This window comes from Schistocerca serialis, chromosome 1, assembly GCF_023864345.2.
Source record: "Schistocerca serialis cubense isolate TAMUIC-IGC-003099 chromosome 1, iqSchSeri2.2, whole genome shotgun sequence".
NCBI classification, from domain to species: Eukaryota; Metazoa; Arthropoda; class Insecta; order Orthoptera; family Acrididae; genus Schistocerca; species Schistocerca serialis.
In genome coordinates, this window is record NC_064638.1 from 1,153,656,299 (window position 1) to 1,153,680,395 (window position 24,097).

Here is a 24,097-nt window from a genome sequence, read left to right on the forward strand (position 1 = left end):
TGGAGGGTAAAAATCGTAGAGGGAGACCAAGAGATGAATACACTAAGCAGATTGAGAAGGATGTAGGTTGCAGTAGGTACTGGGAGATGAAGAAGCTTGCACAGGATAGAGTAGGATGGAGAGCTGCATCAAACCAGTCTCAGGACTGAAGACCACAACGACAATCGAGAGGTCAGTTCGTGCACAAAATCTTGCACCGGCAACACTTTCGCAATTAAGGATGGCTGTAGGGTCAGCATGGCTCATTATTTCTGCAGGGCATTTCCAGTGACTTGTTGAGCCCTTGCCGCATTAAGCTGCTGCACTATCCTGGGCGTCACAACATTAAGGGGTATCGTACGACTTTGGCCACCACAGTGAATTATCGTTGAATAGACCTAACAGAAATTGCTTATCTGCAGGAACAGTGCACACAGGCTTGTGTCCAGCAGTGTTTAACATAGTGCGGCAAATTCAGTAGAAATTTAGAACGGCTTATCACCTAAAACCTGCAGTACGGAGATGTATTTATCAATGGATGTGTAAATTCAAACGGGAAATGTCGTAGGGCCGTAATAACCTCGCCGTTGAGGGTCTGAATCCACACCCAAACAACAGAGAGACGGACGTATACTCTCTGTCTGTCTGTCTCTCTCTCTCTCTCTCTCTCTCTCTCTCTCTCTCTCTCCATCCATCCCTCCCTCCCTCCCTCCCTCCCTCCCTTCCTCCCTACCTCTCTCTCTCTCTCTCTCTCTCTCTCTCTCTCTCTCTCTCTCTCTCTCACACACACACACACACACACACACACACTCACAAGCACAGGAGACAAACTGTGGCAGAACTTCATACTAAATATGTCGGAAATGTAGGCAAGTCTTTTGCAAGGAGCCTCAGGATGTCGACTATCGTTGCCAGTTGTGAACACGCCAAGTCACGAACAACAATGCCTTAACATCTTCGTAAACAAGTTCGACTGTGTATGTGTAAGAAGATAATAAAATGGAAAAACTTCAATGAAATGAGAACCGATGTAACGCAGCATTTGCTGTAAGAATCAAATTCCCAATCACTGTCGCGGATGTATTTCTGTGATAAACAGTATTCATTATTTCTGCTTAACCTACAACTGAGCCTTGAAATCGTTGTATTTCATATCTCTACTAAGTGTTACAGCTAGTTATTTGCATGAGTTGACCGATTTCAAATGTGACTCGGTGATTTTGTATTCATAGGATAACGCCGTTTTCAGTTTTGTGAAGTGCACAGTTTTATGCTTGTGAACATTTAAAGCGGGTTGCCGATCTCTGCAACACTTTGAAATCTTATCAAAATCTAACTGATTTTTTGAGACAGTACTTGATTATAGATAACTACATTACCTTCTGAGATTATTATTCATATTGTCTGCAAGGTCATTAATATGTAGCACGAACAGCAAGAGTGCCTTGGAGCACTTCTGAAGCTACTTCTACCTCTGTGGATGACTCTACATCCAAGATGACATGCTGCATCCTCCTCCACAGGCGTCCTCTCTTGTGACGTGGAGTACAGAGTTTTTATTCATTAAAGGATTCACATACACGTCTAGAGGCTTGGCTGAAACAACAGTCAAGATCGCAATAACATTTGTTTATTATTACCGGTTTCGGCTTACGTTAAAGCTATCTTCAGATTTTTTGGCCCCCTACGTCCGGTGCTGAAGGCTCCTCGGTTTTTCACATGATATCACAATCGTACACGTAATAAATTAATATTATTCCGATCTCGACCGTTGTTTTAACCGTTGTATAACACCAGATCGCTGCGCTCCGCGGACAATGTTGTCTAAATTTATGAACGTCTAGAAGTACATAGGAAGTAAATATCCAAATTATACATTAGTTATAGGTGGAGACTTTAACCTATCATCCATTGACTGAGAAAATTACACGTTTATCACAGGGGGCAGAAGCAAAGATTGGCGTGAAGTTGTTCTAGGGGCGCACTCAACATGCAACCTTGAGCAATTGGTTAGAACACCAATTCGAGATGGGAACATATTAGATATCTTGGCGACAAACAGACCTGATCTTTTTGAGGAAGTTAATCTAGAAGAAGTTATTAGTGACCATAAAGTCGTTGTGGCTTCTATGTCAGTGGAAGTTAGAGAAAAGAAAAAAAAGAGAGAGAGACAAAGAAACAGCATAGAGTTTTCTTGCTTGGGAAAGCAAATAAAAGTGTCATAGTGTCATCATTAATGAGTATCCTAATAGTCAGCTCCAAGCATTCACCGCGGGACACAAAGATATTGAGCATCTTTGGTCGGAATTTAAAAGTATTGTCCACCATGTATTAGAAAAGTATGTGCCTAGCAGAAGTATAGGTGAGGGAAAGGATCCACCTTGGTACAACAAACATATTAGAAAGTTGTTGAGAAAGCAGAGAATTTTGCACAGTCGTTTTAAACGTAGTCACTGCCCCGCTGACGAACAGAAATTATGCGAAATGAAAGCCGCTGTCAGAAGGCAATGAGAGACTCTTTTAACGAATTTGAAAGCAATATTTTATCTGCAGATTCTAAAAATAACCCCAAAAAATTTGGGTCGTACGTAAAATCTATGAACGCTACAAATAATTCAATACCTTCTCTTGCTGACAATACGGGTAATGTAACTGATGATGATAAACGGAAGGCCAAAATTCTAAACCTAGCTTTTAAAAACTCGTTTACGATAGAGGACTGCAGCACCATTCCCCCTTTCAATTATCGAACAAACGAAAGGATGGCTGACATAGTGTTTAGTGTATCTGGGATTGTAAAACAGTTAAGATCCTTAGACGCCAGAAAGGCATCTGGCCCAGACGGTATCCCCGTAAGATTTTGTGTTGGCTATGCTACAAATATAGCATCATTCTTATCCGTCATCTATCAGAGATTATTGGAACGGTGGAAAGTTCCACGGGACTGGAAGAAGGCCCAGGTCATAGCAGTCTATAAAAAAGGTAGAAAATCGGATGCACATATTACCGGCCAATTTCACTCACATCGATTTGTTGTAGAATCATGGAACATATTTTGTGTTCAGGCGTAATGAAATTTCTAGACTCTGAGAAGCTCATCTTCAGAAGCCAGCACGGTTTTAGGAAGCAGCGGACATGCGAGACACAGCTGGCCCTCTTTGTGCATGACATGCAACAGGCTCTAGATACCCTCTCCCAGGTTGATGCCATATTTCTCGACTTTCGAAAGGCGTTCGACACTGTCGTTTGCTACAAAAAGTGCGCGCTTACCTTCTATCCAGTGACACATGCGGTTGGACAGAAAGTTTTCTAGCAGACAGGGAGCAGTATGTCGTCCTGAATGGGGTAACTTCAACAGAAACAAGAGTAACTTCAGGTGTGCCCCAGGGCAGCGTAATAGGTCCGCTGCTTTTTACGATTTACATAAACGATCTGGTTGATGGTATCGACAGCGGCATTAGCCTGTTTGCCGATGATGCTGTAGTCTACAGGAATGTAGTATCACACGAAGGTTGTGAACAAATCAATGGGGATTTGCAGAAAATAAATGCGTGGTGTAATGACTGGCAGTTATCTCTCAATATTAGTAAATGTAACCTACTATGTATAACAAGGCGAAAATCCCCACTAATGTATGAGTACTAAATAAATGATCAGTCTTTGGGAGCGGTAACATCAGTCAAGTATCTGGGAGTGACTATTGGAAATGATCTCAAATGGAATGATCAGATTACACAAGTAACGGGTAAGGCGAACTTTAGATTGCGTTTTATTGGTAGAATCCTGAAGCTATGCAGCCCTTCAACAAAGGAAATAGCTTACAATACGTTAGTTCGTCCAGTCATAGTTTTATTCGTCTATATGGGACCCTCACCAGTTGGGCCAGATTCAAGAAATTGAGAAGGTCCAAAGAAGAGCGGCAAGATTCGTGACTGGTACGTTTAGCCATAGCGAGAGCGTTACAAATCTCGTAGAAAGTTTGAAGTGGGACACACTTGCAGATAGACGACACGCTAAACAGAAGGGGCTGCTCACTAATTTCCGAAATCCAATCTTCATCGAGGATGTAGAGCATATATTACTACCACCAACTTTCAAATCGCGTAATGACCATCATTCAAAGATAAGGGAAATAAGAGCTCGTACTGAGGCGTTCAGACAGTCGTTTTTCGCTCGTGCGATACGCGAGTGGAACAGAGGAGGGGGGGGGGGGGGGGGAATATGACTTTGATGCGAATTATGCCCTCCACCACACACCCCTTGGTGGCTACCGGAGTATATATGCAGATGTAGAAGTGATTTCCCGCCATTCTGCTAAGCCCCTCCTTTAGTGAATCGTAGCATTACATTAATTTAGTTCTTCTGGCATGGCACATCTCGAAACTGACCAACTGATTTATGTCAAAAATGATAATTTTAGGTCCTTGCACCCCTGCCCCCGCTCCTCCCGTCTACGGAATGTCTGCGAAGGCTACTGGGTCTCCCTAGCACGAAGTCCTCAGCCCGGTCACAGATTTCGCTGGATATCCCCTGCGATAGCGCTTTTGATAACAGGTGTAGGCATCGTACTGTGTCAAACGCTCTTGGGCAGGGGCGGGCAAACGTTGCACGCGGCTCATGAGCGCACAGCGCTGCACGTGTGTTGCTCGCGTGCAATCGTCGACCGGGGCAGTGGCGACAGCCGGCAGGTTGCGGCAGTGCAGTACCAGGCACTGCGAAGCGACCACTACGCAGTGAACGTTGTATTTCAAGAACCGGAAAATGCAGAGTGAATCAAGGAAACGGAGACGTGGATATTTTCTATCTTTCAAAAAAGTAATGGGAGAATCATTTTCTCTTTGTGCAAAAACGTGAAAATTCGAAATGTTTAATATGTGGCAGTATTCTCGCTGGTCAACGGAAGTTTAGTACTGAACGCCATTATAATAAATTTCACAAGGACAAGTACAATTTATTGTCAGATTCTGAGCGGATGGGGAATTGACTGAGCTTAAGAAGAACGATCTGACGATACCAGATGAATCTGACGTAAGTTGGTACTGTCACGAGAGATCTGCGACTTTCAAATGGCTCTGAGCACTATGGGACTTAACATCTGTGGTCATCAGTCCACTAGAACTTAGAACTACTTAAACCTAACTAACCTAAGGACATCACACACATCCACGCCCGAGGCAGGATTCGAACCTGCGACCGCAGCAGTTGCGCGGTTCCGGACTGAGCGCCTAGAGCCGCTAGACCACCGCGGCCGGCTCTGCGACTTTCTTTCGTCATATATCTCATCTGATTTAACATTTTATGGAGCAGTGTTTTCAATTTTTCAGGACGACAACAATGATAGTGCAACGTTACGTGAAAGTCATAAGATTGCGGTTAATATAGCGAGAGCTGGAAAACCATTTGCTGAATGTTAATTTATAGAGGAGTGCATCAATGACAATGCTGATTTACTTTGCCCACTAAATGCAAATCAGTTTCGAGGTATAACTCTTTCTCGGCGGACTGTTAAGTCGTATAAGTGCCATGGCAGGTGTCGTTTACCGTCAATTAAGGAGTGCAGTGCAGGAGTTCATTGCATTTTCCATTGAACTTGATGAGTCCACAGATATTTCAGACACCACGCAATTAGTGATTTATGTCTGCGGCGTGGACACTGTTCTGCACATAACAGAAGATTTTTTAGATATGATAAGCCGTTGAAGAAGCTGCCGATTTAGCTGGCTTAAACTGGGAACGTTTGGTGTCAGTGACAACAAACGGAGCCCCTGCAATGAAAGGGGAACAAATGCGATTTGTTAGATTACTCAGGAAAAAGCTACAGCGCACAGAAAAATCATTGTACAGTATACACTGCATTTTGCACCAAGAAGTACTCAGTGCAAAAGCAGCAAAACTGGGGGACGTCATGCAAGTGGTTATACGGACAGTTAATTATTTCAGATCCCACGGGCTTACACATAGACAGTTTCACACATATTTAGCTGAAATTGAGGAAGAGTAGGGTGACATACCACACCACAGTGAAGTCCGCTGGCTCAGCCGCGGTAATGTACTCAAAAGATTTTTTTGAGCTGAGAATACTAATAAATCAGTTTTTAAAGGACAAAGGAAGGTACGACCCAAGTTAGAAGATCCAGGGTGGGTTGCCGACCTTGCATTTTTAGTGGACATTATCGGACACATGAATGCAATGAACACAAGTTTGCAAGGAGAAAAATCAGTTAATTTGTGAAATGGCTGAAAAGGTGCAAGCTTTCACTAGCAAGCTTGAGCTGTGGGAACGACAGCTCTCGTCAGGCAACGCAGTGCATTTCCCTACTCTGTCTACTGTGCGAGAACAGAACTGCAAAGAATATGTTTCCGTACTCAGTGCAATAAAGGAGGAATTTCTCAAGCGATTTGGAGATTTATCATATTTATCCCAAGCTTTTGGATGGTTCTCGAGACCATTTGCTGTTTCTGTAGATGATATTCATCCCAATTTGCAATTGGAATTAATGGATTTACACTGTAATTCTCATCTGGGAGACAAGTTACTTTTGGTAAGACGTGTAATTGACTTTTATCACGACTTTCCACAGCAAGAGTTTCCTCATCTCCATCGTGAAGCCGCGAAGATAATGTCACTGTTTGGCTTGGCATACATTTGTAAGAGATTTTTTCTGTTATGAAAATTTACGTAGCTGTTTCCGTTTGTCTGTGCGTAGAAATTTTGTTCCAGACGCTAAACGTATTGTAAACTCCACTTGTGATAATTAAATAAAACGTATCGTAGGTAATAGGTACTCTTTCAAACCATGATTTCTTTCAAGGACTCCTACTAACCTTATTCCTTCATTCAATAAAGCAAGGTAGTAAACAAAACTCATTACACAGGAAGGAGCGGAGGGACGGTATGTTGTGGAGGGGAGAGAAGCGGGTGGCCAGCTTGCCCCTGTGTGCAGGTAGAACACATGTTAATTGCACACGTGCAAGTGCACTGCACACGTGCGGGATTCCTGCCCACCCCTGCTCTTGGGTAATCTATGGGTTTGTTGGTTGATTTGGGGGGAGGGGACCAAACAGTGAGGTCATCGGTCCCATTGGATTGGGAAAGGACAGGAAAGGGAGTCACCCGTGGCCTTCCACTGGAACCATCCCGGTATTTGTCTGTAGCGATTTAGAGAAATTACAGAAAACTTGAATCGGGATGGCCAGACGCGGGTCTGAACCGTCGTCCTCCCTAATGCGGGTCCAGTGTGCTAACCACTGCACTAAATCGATCGGTTGGGAAATCGACAAATGCTGAAAGTGAATATCTGGACTGCGCGGCCCCCTGGCTCTACTGAGGCGCTACAGGCGGTGGTCCGCTGCTCCGCTGCCCTTCAAGCCGGTATTACACGACGATCCGCCGCAAACGGTACTGGTCTATCGCGACAGCCATCTAGCGGTAGAACGGGTGAAACTACGAAAATTAGCAGACACATTATCTGCACGCAGGAATAGAGAGCAGTTCTAAACTGCCGTCAATCCGCGCATGCGCAGTAGGCAGCGATAATTCGCGCATGCGCAGAAAGGCGTACCACGGTGCTTCCTGCTTGTTGTTTGGTTATTGTTAGGCCTCTAGTGGCTAATTTCAGACGTTCGTGTTGGGGATTTTTCGCGTTGGGGATCTTCTGCATTTTTTTCAGTAAACTGGTTTCACAAATGCAGAAAAGAACCTTATTTTTGCAGTAGACTGTTATATACTAGCTGTTTGTGAAAGGATTTTTTGTATTGATAGCTTCGTATTCTAGAAATGAAATGGAGCAGAGAGGAATTAAGCGTCTGAAATCAGGCATACAGCGAGGAAAGGTGTATGTATGGCCCACTGTATCATAATAAAGTAGTCGGAAATGGTTTCTTTCTGAGGAATATGCATATAACGTTATACAGTGATTTTCGATTTGTATCCTAATGCTTTAGTTTACGAAAGTTCAGGTTTGATTTAATTGTACCTCTTGCTTGATTTGAACATGCCAGAAAAGAGAAACTGGCAGTGAAAGGGAGAAAGTCCTTGCAGTTTGCCTCAGTGCGACAGACGAGGACTGCAAAATTCTGAGTAAAGTCCAAACTTGGAAAAATAACACAAAGTCACCTAAGTATTGGTCAATTAATGTGTTGCAAATTGCAGTGCATACATCCACAACAACTTTTGAAATGGTGGGCTGTGCTATTCTGTGGCTAAAAGCCAGACTCTTAAAAGATTCCCCATTTGCCAGGAAACGTAATGTTACAACCAGCCAGCAACATAACAAGGCGTTCACCGGTATTTTATTAGTGATCTAGCCTGGTATGATCACAAAACATAACCATATAATTCTTACTCTCTAGAAGGTAAGATAGCCTCCCGCATGACTGTGTCAAACTTTCTGTTTACATCTTCTATCATAGACAGCAGCTTCTCGAAACAGGCCATGTCCATCCTAAAAAAGTTCTGAAATTGTTGCGAATCTTCGGGCGTCAGTTCTTTCATTAACAGTGAATATATTTCCTTGCCTTCCACCCTTCTTGTCAGCTAGGGTCGAACCCAACAACGTTGACTTTTCGTTTTCGTCGCCGTTCTGCGCTAATCCGAAAATTTACTGTCACTGCCAGGGCAATAGCTCCAAAAACAAGTGGATCCTCCATGTGCAATATGCGGTATAAATGTAAATTTCGATATACATATACCTGTGTAATCAAGTGTCGTAATATAAAACTGTTGCGTCTGTAATTCAGAACAGTACTAACCTACATTAGAGAAAAACTATTACGCAATACATAATGGTAGAAAACAATTTCTTTGTAAATAGGAACCTTGAGTTTACAAATAATTTGAACGTATGACGCTTCAGTATATCACACAGTCGCCCTTGAGTTGAGCGCGGTAGACGGAACGACTTTACAAGACATCAGGACATAAAGCATCTATTTTCATTTCGCGCGTACAGTCTGCTGCTGCGCATGCGCGCTAGGAATATCCCACGTGGATGGTGTAATAGGACGGAAGTGAACCAGTCTCACTCACCTGGTGCTGGTCGGACGAGGTGACGAGGTAGGCGTCGAGCAGGTGCCTGGGGTCCCGCATGAGGCTGCGCAGCCTGCGCACGCGCGCCTCGGTGCCCACCCTGGCGGCCGGCTGCGGGTCCTCCGCCGTCGCGGGGCACGCCCGCCGCCGCACCCAGTCGGGCGCCGCAACAGCCCCTGCCGGCCGCAACCCGCAACACGCACCTGCGGGCAACGGACGCAGTTCGCTCGTCAGCCGCGCCCCAACCGTGCGCACCGACTACACGGCTGCGCCAGGGCACAAGCACGCACATACACTCGTGCTCAGCCGGCCAGTGTGGCCGACCGGTTCTAGGCGCTTCAGTCTGGAACCGCGCCACCGCTACGGTCACAGGTTCGAATCCTGCCTCGGGCATGGATGTGTGTGATGTCCTTAGGTTAGTTAGGTTTAAGTAGTTCTAAGTTCTAGACGACTGATGACCTCCGATGTTAAGTCCCATAGTGCTCAGAGCCATTTGAACCATTTGAGGCTCATGCTCAAAATTAAAGATAATTGCAGAATGTGGTGCCACACAACGTGTGTTCTTGCTGTGGTCTTCATTCCTGAGACTGGTTTGATGCAGCTCTCCATGCTACTCTATCCTGTGCAAGCTTCTTCATCTCCCAGAACCTAGTGCAGCCTACATCCTTCTCAATCTGCTTAGTGTATTCATCTCTTGGTCTCCCTCTACGATTTTTACCCTCCACGCTGCCCTCCAGTACTAAATTTGTGATCTCTCCATGTCTCAGAACATGTCCTACCAACTGATCCCTTCTTCTAGTCAAGTTGTGCCACAAACTCCTCTTCTCTCCAATTCTATTCAATACCTCCTCATTAGTTATGTGATCTACCCATCTAATCTTCAGCATTCTTCTGTAGCACCACATTTCGAAAGCTTCTATTCTCTTCTTGTCTAAACTATTTATCGTCCACGTTTCATTTCCATACATGGCTACACTCCATACAAATACTTTCAGAAACGACTTCCTCACACTTAAATCTATACTCGATGTTAACAAATTTCTCTTCTTCAGAAACGCTTTTCTTGCCTTTGCCAGTCTACATTTTATTTCCTCTCTACTTCGACCATCATCAGTTATTTTGCTCTCCAAATAGCAAAACTCCTTTACTACTTTAAGTGTCTCATTTCCTAATCTAATTCCCTCAGCATCACCCGACTTAAATCGACTATATTCCATTATCCTCGCTTTGCTTTTGCTGATGTTCATCTTATACCCTCCTTTCAAGACACTGTCCATTCCGTTCAGCTGCTCTTCCAAGTCCTTTGATGTCTCTGACAGAATTACAATGTCATCGGCGAACCTCAAAGTTTTTATTTCTTCTCCATGGATTTTAATACCTACTCCGAACTTTTCTTTTGTTTCCTTTACCGCTTGCTCATTATACAGATTGAATAACATCGCGGATAGGATACAACCCTGTCTCACCCCCTTCCCAACCGCTGCTTCCCTTCCGTACCCCTCGACTCTTATAACTGGTCTGGCACAACGTGGCACTACACAAAACTGGCGCTAATATCATAGACACATAGGGAACACACACGATACAGATCTGTAAGTCCACGGTTTTCGTGATAAGTTCAGGAAACCCTCCCGAAACACATGTGCTACAAAACCGCACTGTTTCCTGGTCATGTACCCCGAAATCAATATGGGATGTGATCACCATGCACACGTACACAGACCGCACAACGGGTTGGCATACTCTGGATCAGGTGGTCGACCAGCTGCTGGGGTATAGCCTCCCATTCTTGGACCGGTACCTGTCGGAGTTCCTGAAGTGTCCTAGGGGTTTGAAGACGTGCAGTGATACGTCCGCCGAGAGCATCCCAGACGTGCTCGATGGGGTTTAGGTCTGGAGAACAGGCAGGCCACTCCATTCCCCCGATTTCTTCTGTTTCAAGGTACTCCTCCACGGTAGCAGCTCGGTGGGGCCGTGCGTTATCATCCATCAGGAGGAAGGTTGGACCGACTGCACCCCTGTAAAGGCGGACATACTGGTGCAAACTGACGTCCCGATACCCCTGACCTGTTACAGTTCCTCTGTCAAAGACATGCAGGGACGTACATGCACCAATCATAATCCCACTCCACACCATCAAACCACGACCTTCACATAAGTCCCTTTCAAGGACATTAAGGGGTTGGTATCCGGTTCCTGGTTCACTCCTGGACTCGTCTATGAACATAAACTAGGACCACTGTTCCTGACCATGTACTGTGTTCTTGACACCAGGCTTTATGTGCTCTCCTGTGACCAGGGGTCAGTGGAACGGACCCTGCAGGTCTCCGGGTGAATAAACCATGTCTGTTCAGTCGTCTGTAGACTGTGTGTCTGGAGACAACTGTTCCAGTGGCTGCGGTAAGGTCCCGAGCAAGGCTACCTGCAGTACTCGGTGGCCGTCTGCGGGCACTGATTGTGAGATATCGGTCTTCTTGTGGTGTTGTACACTGTGGACGTCCCGTACTGCAGCGCCTGGACACGTTTCCTGTCTGCTGGAATCGTTGGCATAATCTTAAGATCACACTTTGTGGCACACAGAGGGCCCGTGCTACGACCTGCTCTGTTTGACCAGCCTCCAGTCGCCCTAGCATTCTACCCCCAATAACGTCATCAATATGTGTTCTTTGAGCAATTTTCAACACACAGGCACAATTAGCACGTCTGAAAAAGTCTGCACACTTACTCGCTGCACCGTACTCTGACATGCACCAACACACCTCTGCGTATGTGGACCGCTGCCAGCGCCACCGTGCGACGACCGCAGGTCAAATGCACCGCACGGTCATACCACGAGGTGATTCAAACCCGCAAACCGCCCACCAGAGCTTTGTTTCACCATGTATCAGCATTATCCTTAATTTATGAGCACGAGTGTAGATAACCTCGTGGGCAGTGGCGGATACATTTGGGGAGCGCGCGGGAAGACCCCCCCCCTCCCTCCCCCCTCCTTGCGGGGCCGCCAGGATTGTCACCCGCGCCGCCCCTGCCAGTCAGCCGGACGCCATTCTTTCGTCAGTCGACTCGACTGAATCGAGTTATTGAGTACTTTCCTGTGTAGCACGTGCGCCCGCGTCATCGTATTTTATACGTTTCTGTCTGACGCACAGACAGCTAACACATACCTACGGGAAAAGTCGCGGCCATTCTAGTGATCTCGATACGTTATCCTGTCTGGCATTTGCTCGAGAAAAGTCGCGAATATTCTACTGTTTTCTTCTACAGAGAACTTTCGATACGTAGCGGTATAAATACGGACTATTCGCCGAATAGGAAGCTAGTTTACATTTAGAAACAGAAATATTAAGACTGAAAAATGAATAAGTAAAAAGTCCTAGTTGAAGCAAGTGCAAGTGTGAAGGTTGGTCAAGAGTGAGAGTGATCAGTTGTTTGTAAAGTATTAATAATAGTAATTCATAATAATTCCTCAGTAAAAATATTGTTACGAGACTCGTAACTCGTAATTCGAGTATGGGAAACTATTGATGCATATATCACCAGTAATTATGATTTCGAGAAGATTCCTAAAGACGTATTGTTACTATAAAGGCCCTCTATCGAATGCACTAGTAAGGAACGGAATCACCATAAAAGTTACACACACACACACACACACACACACACACACACACATACACACAAATTGCCCCATGACGTCATCTTTGTCGTAATGTACATATTGGCTTGTCGCTTTCATATTGGGTACACTACTAGCCATTAAAATTGCTGCACCACGAAGATGACGTGCTACAGACGCGAAATTTAATCGACAGGAAGAAGATGCTGTGATATGCAAATGATTAGCTTTTCAGAGCATTCACACAAGGTTGACGCCGGTGGCGACACCTACAACGTGCTGACATGAAAGTTTCCAATCGATTTGTCATAGACAAACAGCAGTTGACCGGCGTTGCCTGGTGAAACGTTGTTGTGATTCCTCGTATAAGGAGCAGAAATGCGTACCATCACGTTTTCGACTTTGATAAAGGTCTGATTGTAACCGATCGCGATTGCGGTTTATCGTATCGCGACATTGCTGCTCGCGTTGGTCGAGGTCCAATGACCGTTAGCAGAAAACGGAATCGGTGGGTTCAGGAGGGTAATACGGAACGCCGTGCTGGATCCCAACGGCCTCTTATCACCAGCAGTCGAGATGACAGGCATCTTATCTGCATGGCTGTAACGGATCGTGCAGCCACATCTCGATCCCTGAGTCAACAGACGTGGACGTTTGCACGACTACTTCCATCTGCACGAACAGTTCGACGATGTTTGCAGCAGCATGGACTATCAGATCGGAGACCATGGCTGCGGTTACCCTTGACGCTGCATCACAGACAGGAGCGCCTGCGATGGTGTACTCGACGACGAAACTCGGAGCACGAATGGCAAGACGTCATTTTTTCGGATGAATCCAGGTTCTGTTTACAGCATCATGATGGTCGCATCCGTGTTTGGCGACATCTCGGTGAACGCACATTGGAAGCGTGTATTCGTCATCGCCATACTGGCGTATCACCCGGCATGATGGTATGGGGTGCCATTGGTTACACGTCTCTGTCACCTCTTGTTCGCATTGACGGCATTCTGAACAGTGGACGTTGCATTTCAGATGTGTTATGACCCGTGGCTCTACACTTCATTCGGTCCCTGCGAAACCATACATTTCAGCAGGATAATGCACGACCGCTGTTGCAGGTCCTGTACGGGCCTTTCTGGATACAGAAAATGTTCGACTGCTGCCCTGGCCAGCACATTCTCCAGATATCTTACCAATTGAAATGTTTTGTCAATGGTGGCCGAGCAACTGGCTCGTCACAATACGCCAGTCACTACTCTTGATGAACTGTGGTATCGTGTTGAAGCTGCACGGACAGCTGTACCTGTACACACCATCCAAGCTCTGTTTGACTCAATGCCCAGGCGTATCAAGGCCGTTATTACGGCCAGAGGTGGTTGTTCTGGGTACTGATTTCTCAGGATCTATGCAGCCAAATTGCGTGAAAATGTAATCACATGTCACTTCTAGTATAATATATTTGTCCAATGAATACCCGTTTATCATCCTCATTTCTTCTTGGTGTAGCACTTTTAATGGCCAGTACTGTATTTGTTCACACTCCTTAAAATCTGGAAGCGAACATTCTGGCAGCGAATGTTCTCGAAACAACCGAGCCACATATATAAGGGAAGCAGAGTCGCTGCGAGGTACTCAGTTTGAAAGCCACAATCGTCACGGTAACTTGGAAGTGATAAAAACTGAGCAACTGCGATTATTGACTATTACCGCAGACTTCAGTCAGTGTTATGCTTAGTGATATTAGAAATACGCGGAGTGTAACCGTGTGTGTTTTAGTGCTAAGTGTACTAGTGTTGCATTTTTCAGTGCGAATAAATTGTTTATTCGAGGATAATTGGCATCTAATTTACCTACATTGTAACAATATAATAGATGGATTGTTATGTAATAATAAGAAGAAAAGTAGAAACATCTGAAGATTCCGGCCACCATTCAGCCGCAAAAACATCATCAGATGTACAGGCAGAGCCCAGCACTTCGTCGAAACTTCCACAACAAAGTTCATCGACTGATTCCTTTAATCCCACGGATATTGGCAATTATTTGGATTTATTAGCGTCAGCAAATATTAGTGATGATATTAAACACAAGCTTCTCACAGCTCCAAGGAAACTTGAAAAAGGTTATATCTTTTCTACTTCCGACCACAACAATAGGGGGCGGGTTGGAAACAGACAAGTGCACGATAATCAGTTTGAACAGTATCCATGGCTGCTCTTCTCACAAGTTAAAAAGGGACTTCTTTGCATTAACTGTTCAATTTTTGTGAATAATGAAATGGTTGGAGGAAAGAAATCCATTATTGCCAAGAAACTTGTGACCTAACCAGTAACAAAGTTTGCCAAACGTCCTGGTAAAGATGGTGACCTTGAGATCGATTCTCAGCGTCAATAGATGCAAAATTATTTTTAGCGACATGGGACAACCGCGAACTTGAGGTCATAAATCAATTGTGAAGACAGAGAATGGAAAGCAGTAGGGAAAACTGAGACCGTCTTGTAGCTACAATAAAAAGAACCATATTTCGTGGAAAGCAAAATATTTCTCTGCAGGGGCATAGATATGATGGGAGCCTATTAGAAAACGAAAATGATCGTGAAAGTATAGTGAGTACCGAGGGAAATTTTAGAGTTCTTCTAAGATTTAGAATTGACGCTGGAGACTTGTAACTGAAACAATACTTTTAACCACTAAAGCGAATGCCACTTGCGTAAGTAAAACAACGTGTAAGAAACTTATTTCGTGCTGTGAAACAGTGATGTTATCGACAGTACTGGAGGAATCGAAAGATTCTCTTTATTACAGCATAATCTTCTATGAGACCACGGACGTAACGTACATCGCCCAACTGAGTTTAGCTGCAAGATATGTTGATGGCGAGGGCAAATTACACGAAAGATTTTTGGGTTTCCTTGACATCCATAAAGACAATGATTGTAGGAAAAACACTGACGATGAACGTCAAGAGAGTCAAGATGAAGAGCGTAACTTTACTGGTGAAGTATTAGGAACTACGATTCTAAGGCGGATGGAAAGCCTTTCTCTGTCACTGGAGAACTGTGTGGGTATAGGCTGTGATGGTTGCTCAGTTAATATGCCAGAATTGAAAGGCGCTGTGGCTACAATAAAAAAGAAAGCTATCAACGCGCAAGTAGCACCGTGTCGAAGTCATCCGCTCAACCTCGCTGTCTCTCGCAGTACAAAGTTACAAGTGTGAGAAATTCACCTGGTGCCATTGAAGAAATAGTATCGTTCTTTACAGCGTCTAGCAAGCAGTTCGCAACATTGAAGAGTCACCTAGAACACCCGCTGCAGTCACACTGTCAAACGAGATGAGTTGAGCGACATGATGCTGTTAATCAATACGCAACTGATCTTGGAACAGTTTGCAAAGTTCTTAAAGAAATACAGTGTTGGAGGGATAGAACAACGACTGCCAAAGCCAATGTTCTCCTTCGAGCTCTCTCTGGTTGTGAGTTTATCGTCACTCTGTTTACACTGAGTTATATTATGAGGATAACATACCCAGTCGGCAAAATCTTAAAAGACCCTAGCTTGGACGTCGCGATGGCAAAAGTAAAATTAGATTCGGCGCTCAAGGTGTACAACGGCATGAGAGCTAATGCTGATAGCCTCTTGGCTCATATTGCTAAAGAGGCGAAGGCAGTTATGGAAGACTGTACTGAACAGATATTCGAATGTTGTGCGAGGCCAGTTGAATTTAGTGAAACTAAACTTCTAATTGTTGTCGTTTATAGGTCCCCTAACTCCGAATTCAGAGCGTTTTTGCTTAAGCTAGAGAGGGTTCTTGATTCACTTTGTAGGAAGTACCAGAAATTAGTTATATGTGGTCACTTGAATATTAATTTTGTGTATGATAGTGCAAGAAAAAGGATGTTGGTAGATCTCCTAAATTGATATTATCTGATGCAGATTGTGTTTTTTCCAACTAGGGTGCAGGAGAACAGTGTCACAGCCATAGACAATATTTTTATTCATTCTTCATTACTAGATGGGTGCATTCTGTTAGTAAAAGCGTGAATGCTCTTTCAGACCATGATGCACGAATTTTAACACTAAAAGGCATTTTTACTCAAACAAATGTCATATTTAATCACAAACTATGTAGGAAAGTTAATCCAACAGCAATAGAGAGGTTTTTAAACCTTGTCAAGGAAGAAGAGTGGAAGGATGTTTATAGTGCCGATAACATAGATGATAAATACAATGCTTTCCTTAACACAATTCTCATGCTCTTTGAGAGTTGCTTTCCATTAGAACGCTCTAAACGGGGCACTAGCAGTAATAGGCAGCCCGGGTGGCTGACTAGTGGGATAAGGATATCTTGTAGAACAAAGCGGGAACTATATCAAAATGTTAGAAGTAGTGACAATCAAGCTACAGTAGCCCATTACAAACAGTATTGTAAGGTGCTTAAAATGTTATTAGGAAGGCAAAGAGTATGTGGTATGCATATAGAATAGCTAATTCACAGGATAAAATTAAAACCATATGGTCAGTTGTGAAGGAAGTGTCTGGTCAGCAGCACAATGTCGACGATATAAAGTCAGTTCGCAGTAAAAATATTTCTGTTACTGATAAATCAGATACATGTACAGTATTTAACAATCATTTCCTGAGCATTTTTGGTGAATTATATAAAAATTTAGTTTCTACATGGAATCATATAACTTTCTTGGCAAATGCCTTTCCGAGATTGATGTCTGAAATACTCCTCTGTGATACAGACAAGAGGGAGATTGAGTGAATAATTAAATCACTGAAGACTAAGGACTCTCATGGTTATGATGGAGTGTCTAGTAGAACATTAAAGTACAGTGCTACACATGTTAGCCCTGTAATCAGCCATATTTGTAATTTTTCCTTTAGGAATGGTCAGTTTCCTGAGCGATTAAAGTACTCAGTAGTGAAGCCGCTTTATAAAAGGGAAAATAAATTTATCACATAGCTGCGAAGCATGAGCATTAGCTAGGGGTAACCATATTCCCTATTAACTCTTAAGATATTGCGTAAGAATGATTCCGGTTTCCTTACACATACTTTCAAATGAGTATATACGGAATTAGAATGAAATGAACACCCTTAGCTGCTTACAGGCGTTGAAATACGTCAACGGGGACAGATGAAAACGTGTGCCCCGACCGGGACTCGAACCCGGGATCTCCTGCTTACATGGCAGACGCTCTATCCATCTGAGCCACTGAGGACACAGAGGATAGCGCGACTGCAGGGATTTATCTCTGGCATGCCTCCCGCGAAACCCATAATCTCAACGTATTGTCCCGCACTACATTCGTAGTGCCCCCACCCATTATACTCGTTACTCGCGGCGCGTTGCCGATTCCCGTAAGAGTTCGGGCACTGTTTGTGCATTCGCACAGAAGAAGAAGACGGTCAAGTGGCCGGTGAGCCTTAACTATATACAGGGTGTTACAAAAAGGTACGGCCAAACTTTCGGGAAACATTCCTCACACACAAAGAAAGAAAATATGTTATGTGGACATGTGTCCGGAAACGCTTACTTTCCATGTTAGAGCTCATTTTATTACTTCTCTTCAAATCACGTTAATCATGGAATGGAAACACACAGCAACAGAACGTACCAGCGTGACTTCAAACACTTTGTTACAGGAAATGTTCAAAATGTCCTCCGTTAGCGAGGATACATGCATCCACCCTCGGTCGCATGGAATCCCAGATGCGCTGATGCAGCCCTGGAGAATGACGTATTGTATCACAGCCGTCCACAATACGAGCACGAAGAGTCTCTACATTTGGTACCGGGGTTGCGTAGACAAGAGCTTTCAAATGCCCCCATAAATGAAAGTCAAGAGGGTTGACGTCAGGAGAGCGTGGGGGCCATGGAACTGGTCCGCCTCTACCAATCCTCGGTCACCGAATCTGTTGTTGAGAAGCGTACGAACACTTCGACTGAAACGTGCAGGAGCTCCATCGTGCATGAACTACATGTTGTGTCGTACTTGTAAAGGCACATGTTCTAGCAGCACAGGTAGAGTATCCCGTATGAAATCATGATAACGTGCTCCATTGAGCGTAGGTGGAAGAACAAACTAAAATGAGCTCTAACATGGAAATTAAGCGTTTCCGGACACATGTCCACGTAACATCTTTTCTTTATTTGTGTGTGAGGAATGTTTCCTGAAAGTTTGGCCGTACCTTTTTGTAGCACCCTGTATATGGGGTATATACAGTTTCAGAACTTCCTTGATGACATATTTTCGACACTATTGTGTGGATAATGACTAGTTACGGAACCTTATCATGTTCTGAACTCTACTGTCTTTCTGACCATCAAATGTGCTCTCTTCTCTTGCTTTTGCTTAACTTTCGGGGATTAGTGTTCGCCAGTGTTACACAGTAGGAAACTGCAGCAGGAGCAGTGCATACTGATGCGCGTACAGCTGCGGGGAATTCTCGAGGAGTCCTGTGAGCTTCCAGTGAGCGTGCGAGGTCGCGCTCCCCCTGCCGCCGCCGTGTCGCTATCAGCGCAACGTGTCGGCACGTTCTAGACGGACGTGGCGCCAGCCGATCAGCGGACGGACAATCAGGGGAGAGGCATCGGCGAGCGGCTGGCGAGTTTCCAGCAGCTGCGGCGGCCGGCGATTCCTCGAAAGGCGCTCCAGCAGTGTTCCGAGGCTCCAGCCGGCCGCTGCCCTGCTGTGCGGGCGTACCTTCGTAAGCCGCGTATTTTAACCTCGAAAATCCTAATAATAGGACATTAGCCAAGGTTTCAGAAAATTCGAACAATCAGACGTGAGGTAGCAAGACGAAGAACGCGTGTCCAACTGCCAACGTCCATCCAAAGGAACATACATTCACAGACTTTCTTTTGCTGCCGACGTGTTACAAGGTTATAATGCGTGTGCTTCTACCTTATGCCGTATTACCACACTGTCTGATTCGTTATTCCCTTGTCACTTAGCGCATTGTAAGGTATTCTGCAACTACTGTTCGAGCTTGTAATTGACTTTCATTATACGAAGGGCAGAAATTGTAAATTATTAACGACGCAGGTAGAGTGGAAAGAAATTTTTTACCTAAATTAACTCTCTGACCACGAGCGGGATTGGAAGGACGTTAGCAACGAGGTCGGGTGGGATCACATCTGATTTGTACGTACGACGAAGCAGGTGACCCCTCCAATAGTGTGACGAACTAGATGCATACACTAGCTGGGAATAAGACCCGAGCTACATCGCACTTGCGCACTACGGCAAACAGGGGGGGGGGGGGGGGTGGTTTCCCACCCCACCTAGTGAGTTTAGCATAATCTATCGTGGAACAATGAATAGTCACTTCAGTATTATCTAACAAAATCTCTCATGAGCCACTTTCCTGATTCACCATCCTGACGAAACAAGGAAAACTGAGTGACAACAACAATTTATAACAGTGAAACATGGACGATAAATATTTTAGGCAAGAAGAGAATAGAAGCTTTCGAAATGTGGTGCTACAGAAGAATGCTGAAGATTAGATGGGTAGATCACATAACTAATGAGGAGGTATTGAATAGAATTGGAGAGAAGAGAAATTTGTGGCACAACTTGACTAGAAGAAGTGGTCGGTTGGTAGGACATGTTCTGAGGCATCAAGGGATCACCAATTTAGTACTGGAGGACAGCGTGGAGGGTAAAAATCGTAGAGGGAGACCAAGAGATGAGTACACTAAGCAGATTCAGAAGGATGTAGGCTGCAGTAGGTACTGGGAGATGAAGAAGCTGGCACAGGATAAAGTAGCATGGAGAGCTGCATCAAACCAGTCTCAGGACTGAAGACCACAACAACAACAGGTAACTGTATGTAGAAGGAGATCAAAGGTCTGATGTGCATTCCATATTGTACGTAAATTGAAGGTGGAGAGGTGAAGAAAGGAAATGAAAGGGAAGGGATTACTGATATCAGCTACATCAGGACATTATGTGGAATGAGTGAAAAATGTGGACCGGACTGGGTTTCGAACCCGGTATCTCCTGCTTATTAGGCAGGTGCGTTAACCACTGCGCCAGCCGGACACAGTGTTATCGCGACTGCGCGGACTGTCTGGGCACGCCTCACGGCCGAACCACATTCCCATCGGAACCCACCTATCTGTAGTCTCTCTCCGTTTCCTCCATGCTCGTTGCTCAGAGATTCCCACAGGAGGTCGGACGTACTTGTGCATCCGCACTGAAGAATGTGGGCCCATTGCCCAACCAGCTAGGCCAATGCGTGGTGTTTGTTTTTTCGGACATGTCCGAAAGAACAGACACCACGCAGAATCCGCAGCTGTTATACAAGGTGTACAACTTTGCTTCCGCCGTTTACCGATAGGTGGCGACAACGGTAAGTAGCGGTCGAAAGAAACAGATCGCAGATGTCAGGCAGTTAGCTTCGACCTCGGTCAACATAACCTCATTCAAACATTAGTCTATTTGCGTCTGCATCATAAAGTTCTTCTTGATTGAAAATGTCAGTTTACGAGCCTAATTCTCGTCATTTGCGGGAGGTGTTTCTGTTTTGTTTCAATATGAAGAAAACAGTGGCTGAGTCTCATCGAATGCTCCCAAGTACGTATGGTAAGGACGCTGTTAGTGAAAGAACGTGTCGTGAGTGGCTTCAGCGCTTCAAGAACTGTAATTTGAACGTCGTAGACCGGCACAGTGGTGGAAGAGAGAATGTTTTCGAAGATTCAGAATTGGAGACATTGCTGAGTGAAGACTCGCGTCTAACTCAAGAAGAATTGGCACGATTAGTTGGAGTGACACAGCAAGCCATTTCAAAACGTCTCAAGGCTATGGGCATGATTCAGGAAGAGGGAACTTGGGTCCCGTGTGAGGTGAAACCAAGAGACGTTGAATGGCGTTTTTGTGTTTGTGAACAGTTACTTCAGAGGCAAGAACGGAAGGGATTTCTGTATCGAATTGTGACCGGGGACGAAAAGTGGGTTCATTACAATAACCCTAAACGCAAAAAATCATGGGGATGTCCCGGCCATGCTTCCACATCGACGGCCAAACCGAATTTCACGGCTCCAAGATCATGCCCTGCATTTGTTGGGACCAGCTCGGCGTCATGTACAATGAGATGTCAAAACCAGGTGAAACAGTCACAGGTACTCGTTATCGAATGCAGTTAATTCGTTTGAGCAGAGCATTAAAAGACAAATGGCCGCAATACAGCGAGAGGCACGATAAAATGACCCCATGTTGCAAAAGAGGTCAAACATACTTGGAAACGTTACAATGGGAAGTCCTACCCCACCCGCCGTATTCTCCAGACATTGCTCCCTCTGACTATCACCTGTTTAGATGAATGGTGCATGGCCTGGCTGACTAACACTTCCGATCCAATGAAGAAGCCACAAATTGGATCGATTCGTGGATTGCTTCAAAAGATGAACAATTTTTTCGATGTAGGATTCATACACTGCCCGAAAGATGGGAGAAAGTAGTGGTCAGCAATGGAAAATACTTTGAATGATACATGTGTAACCAATTTGTTTAATTAAAGCCTCAAATTTTGGGGAAAAAAGGGCGGAAGCAAAGTTGTACACCTTGTATATTATGTGTAAACTGAAGGTCGAGAGGTGAAGAAAGGAGAGGAAAGGGAGGGGATCACAGCTGTCAGCTGCATCGGTGCATGCTGATTTCGTTCCGTATTGATTTACGATTTATTTTTTCCGACAGTCATGGTGTGTCATTTAACTCGTGAGTACAATTGCAAGTATGTCTAACCGTAGATGGCAGAACAATTATTAGAAGTGTAACGCTTGCACACTACAGTCCATTTTCCCAACTACTGTCATTACGCCAAAGAACAACATCAAGTTTGATCATCAAGTACACTGTTGCACGACGCAGTTTCTGTGGAAGGAGGGTGTAGACACTGCGGATGTCCACAGGCGACTGGTGACAGTGTGTGAAGGGCGGGAACTGTCATGGAAGAGGGCTCTTGCAACACGACATCGCTCTCCCCATACGAGTCGGAAAACCAAGGCTCCAATCGCTGAAATGAGGTTCCAGGTGATATCACACACACTGTACACTCCTAACTCTGATTTTCAACTGTTCGGGGCTCTGAAGAAACCTCTGCGTGGACACTGTTACGCAAGCTTCCAGACACTGCGAGCATTTGTCCTGCAGTGGGTGCCACAGACTCCAGAAAAATGGTTCGAGGCGGGCCTACAAAAGTTAAGGAGAGACGTCACGGGAATAGGGAGAGAGAATGTTACTCTCATGGTATCCCACTTCTACAAGAGGCGGCTTTCCTTTACAGCATCGAAGATCACTTGTCGTCACCCAAGGGACCTCAGCTTTTTATTTCGTCACTCCTTTCCGTCTAAGCATCGTATTCTCGTTTCTTTTTTTTTGTCATCAGTCTTCTGCCTGGTTTGATACAGCCCGACATGCATTGCTCTCCTTTGCCATCCTCTTCATTTCAAAGTAGCACTTATTACCCACGTCCTCAATCATTTGCTGGACACTTTCCAATCTCTGTCTTTTTCTGTACAGTTTTTTCCCGCTACAGCTCCCTCCAGCTTCATGGAACTCGTTCCCTAATGACTTAACAGATGTTCCTGTCATCCTGCCCCTTCTTCTGGTCAGTCTCTTCCACATATTCTTTTCCTCTCCGACTCTTCGTAGAACCTCCACATTCCTTACGCTATCAGTCCACCCAATTTTCGACATTCGTCTGCAACATCACATCTCAAACGCCTCGATTCTCTTCTGTTCCGGTTTTCCCACAGTGCAAGTTTCACTGCCATACAATGCTGTGCTCCAGACTTACAATCTCAGAAATTTCTTCCTCAAATTAAGGCCTATGTTTGGTACTAGTAGACTTCTCTTGACCAGGAATCCCTACTTACCAGTGTTAGTCTGCTTCTGATGTCCTCCTTGCTACATCTACATCTACATGATTACTCTGCAATTCACATTTAAGTGCTTGGCAGAGGGTTCATCGAACCACAATCATACTATCTCTCTACCATTCCACTCCCGAACAGCGCGCGGGAAAAACGAACACCTAAACCTTTCTGTTCGAGCTCTGATTTCTCTTATTTTATTTTGATGATCATTCCTACCTATGTAGGTTGGGCTCAACAAAATATTTTCGCATTCGGAAGAGAAAGTTGATGACTGAAATTTCGTAAATAGATCTCGCCGCGACGAAAAACGTCTTTGCTTTAATGACTTCCATCCCAACTCGCGTATCATCTCTGCCACACTCTCTCCCTTATTACGTGATAATACAAAACGAGCTGCCCTTTTTTGCACCCTTTCGATGTCCTCCGTCAATCCCACCTGGTAAGGATCCCACACCGCGCGGCAATATTCTAACAGAGGACGAACGGTTGTAGTGTAAGCTGTCTCTTTAGTAGACTTGTTGCATCTTCTAAGTGTCCTGCCAATGAAACGCAACATTTGGCTCGCCTTCCCCACAGTATT

At 44.8% G+C, this 24,097-nt stretch overlaps 1 protein-coding gene across 1 annotated transcript in view; it reads right to left on the reverse strand.

The window, feature by feature from the left end:
* LOC126417907 (xaa-Pro aminopeptidase 1-like) overlaps window positions 1–24,097 on the reverse strand; it is a 370,561-nt gene that overhangs the window by 94,828 nt on the left and 251,636 nt on the right. The window contains exon 2 of the mRNA XM_050085153.1: window positions 9,008–9,210. Coding sequence (XP_049941110.1) covers window positions 9,008–9,210 — 203 coding nt within the window. The remainder of the gene's footprint in view (window positions 1–9,007; window positions 9,211–24,097) is intronic.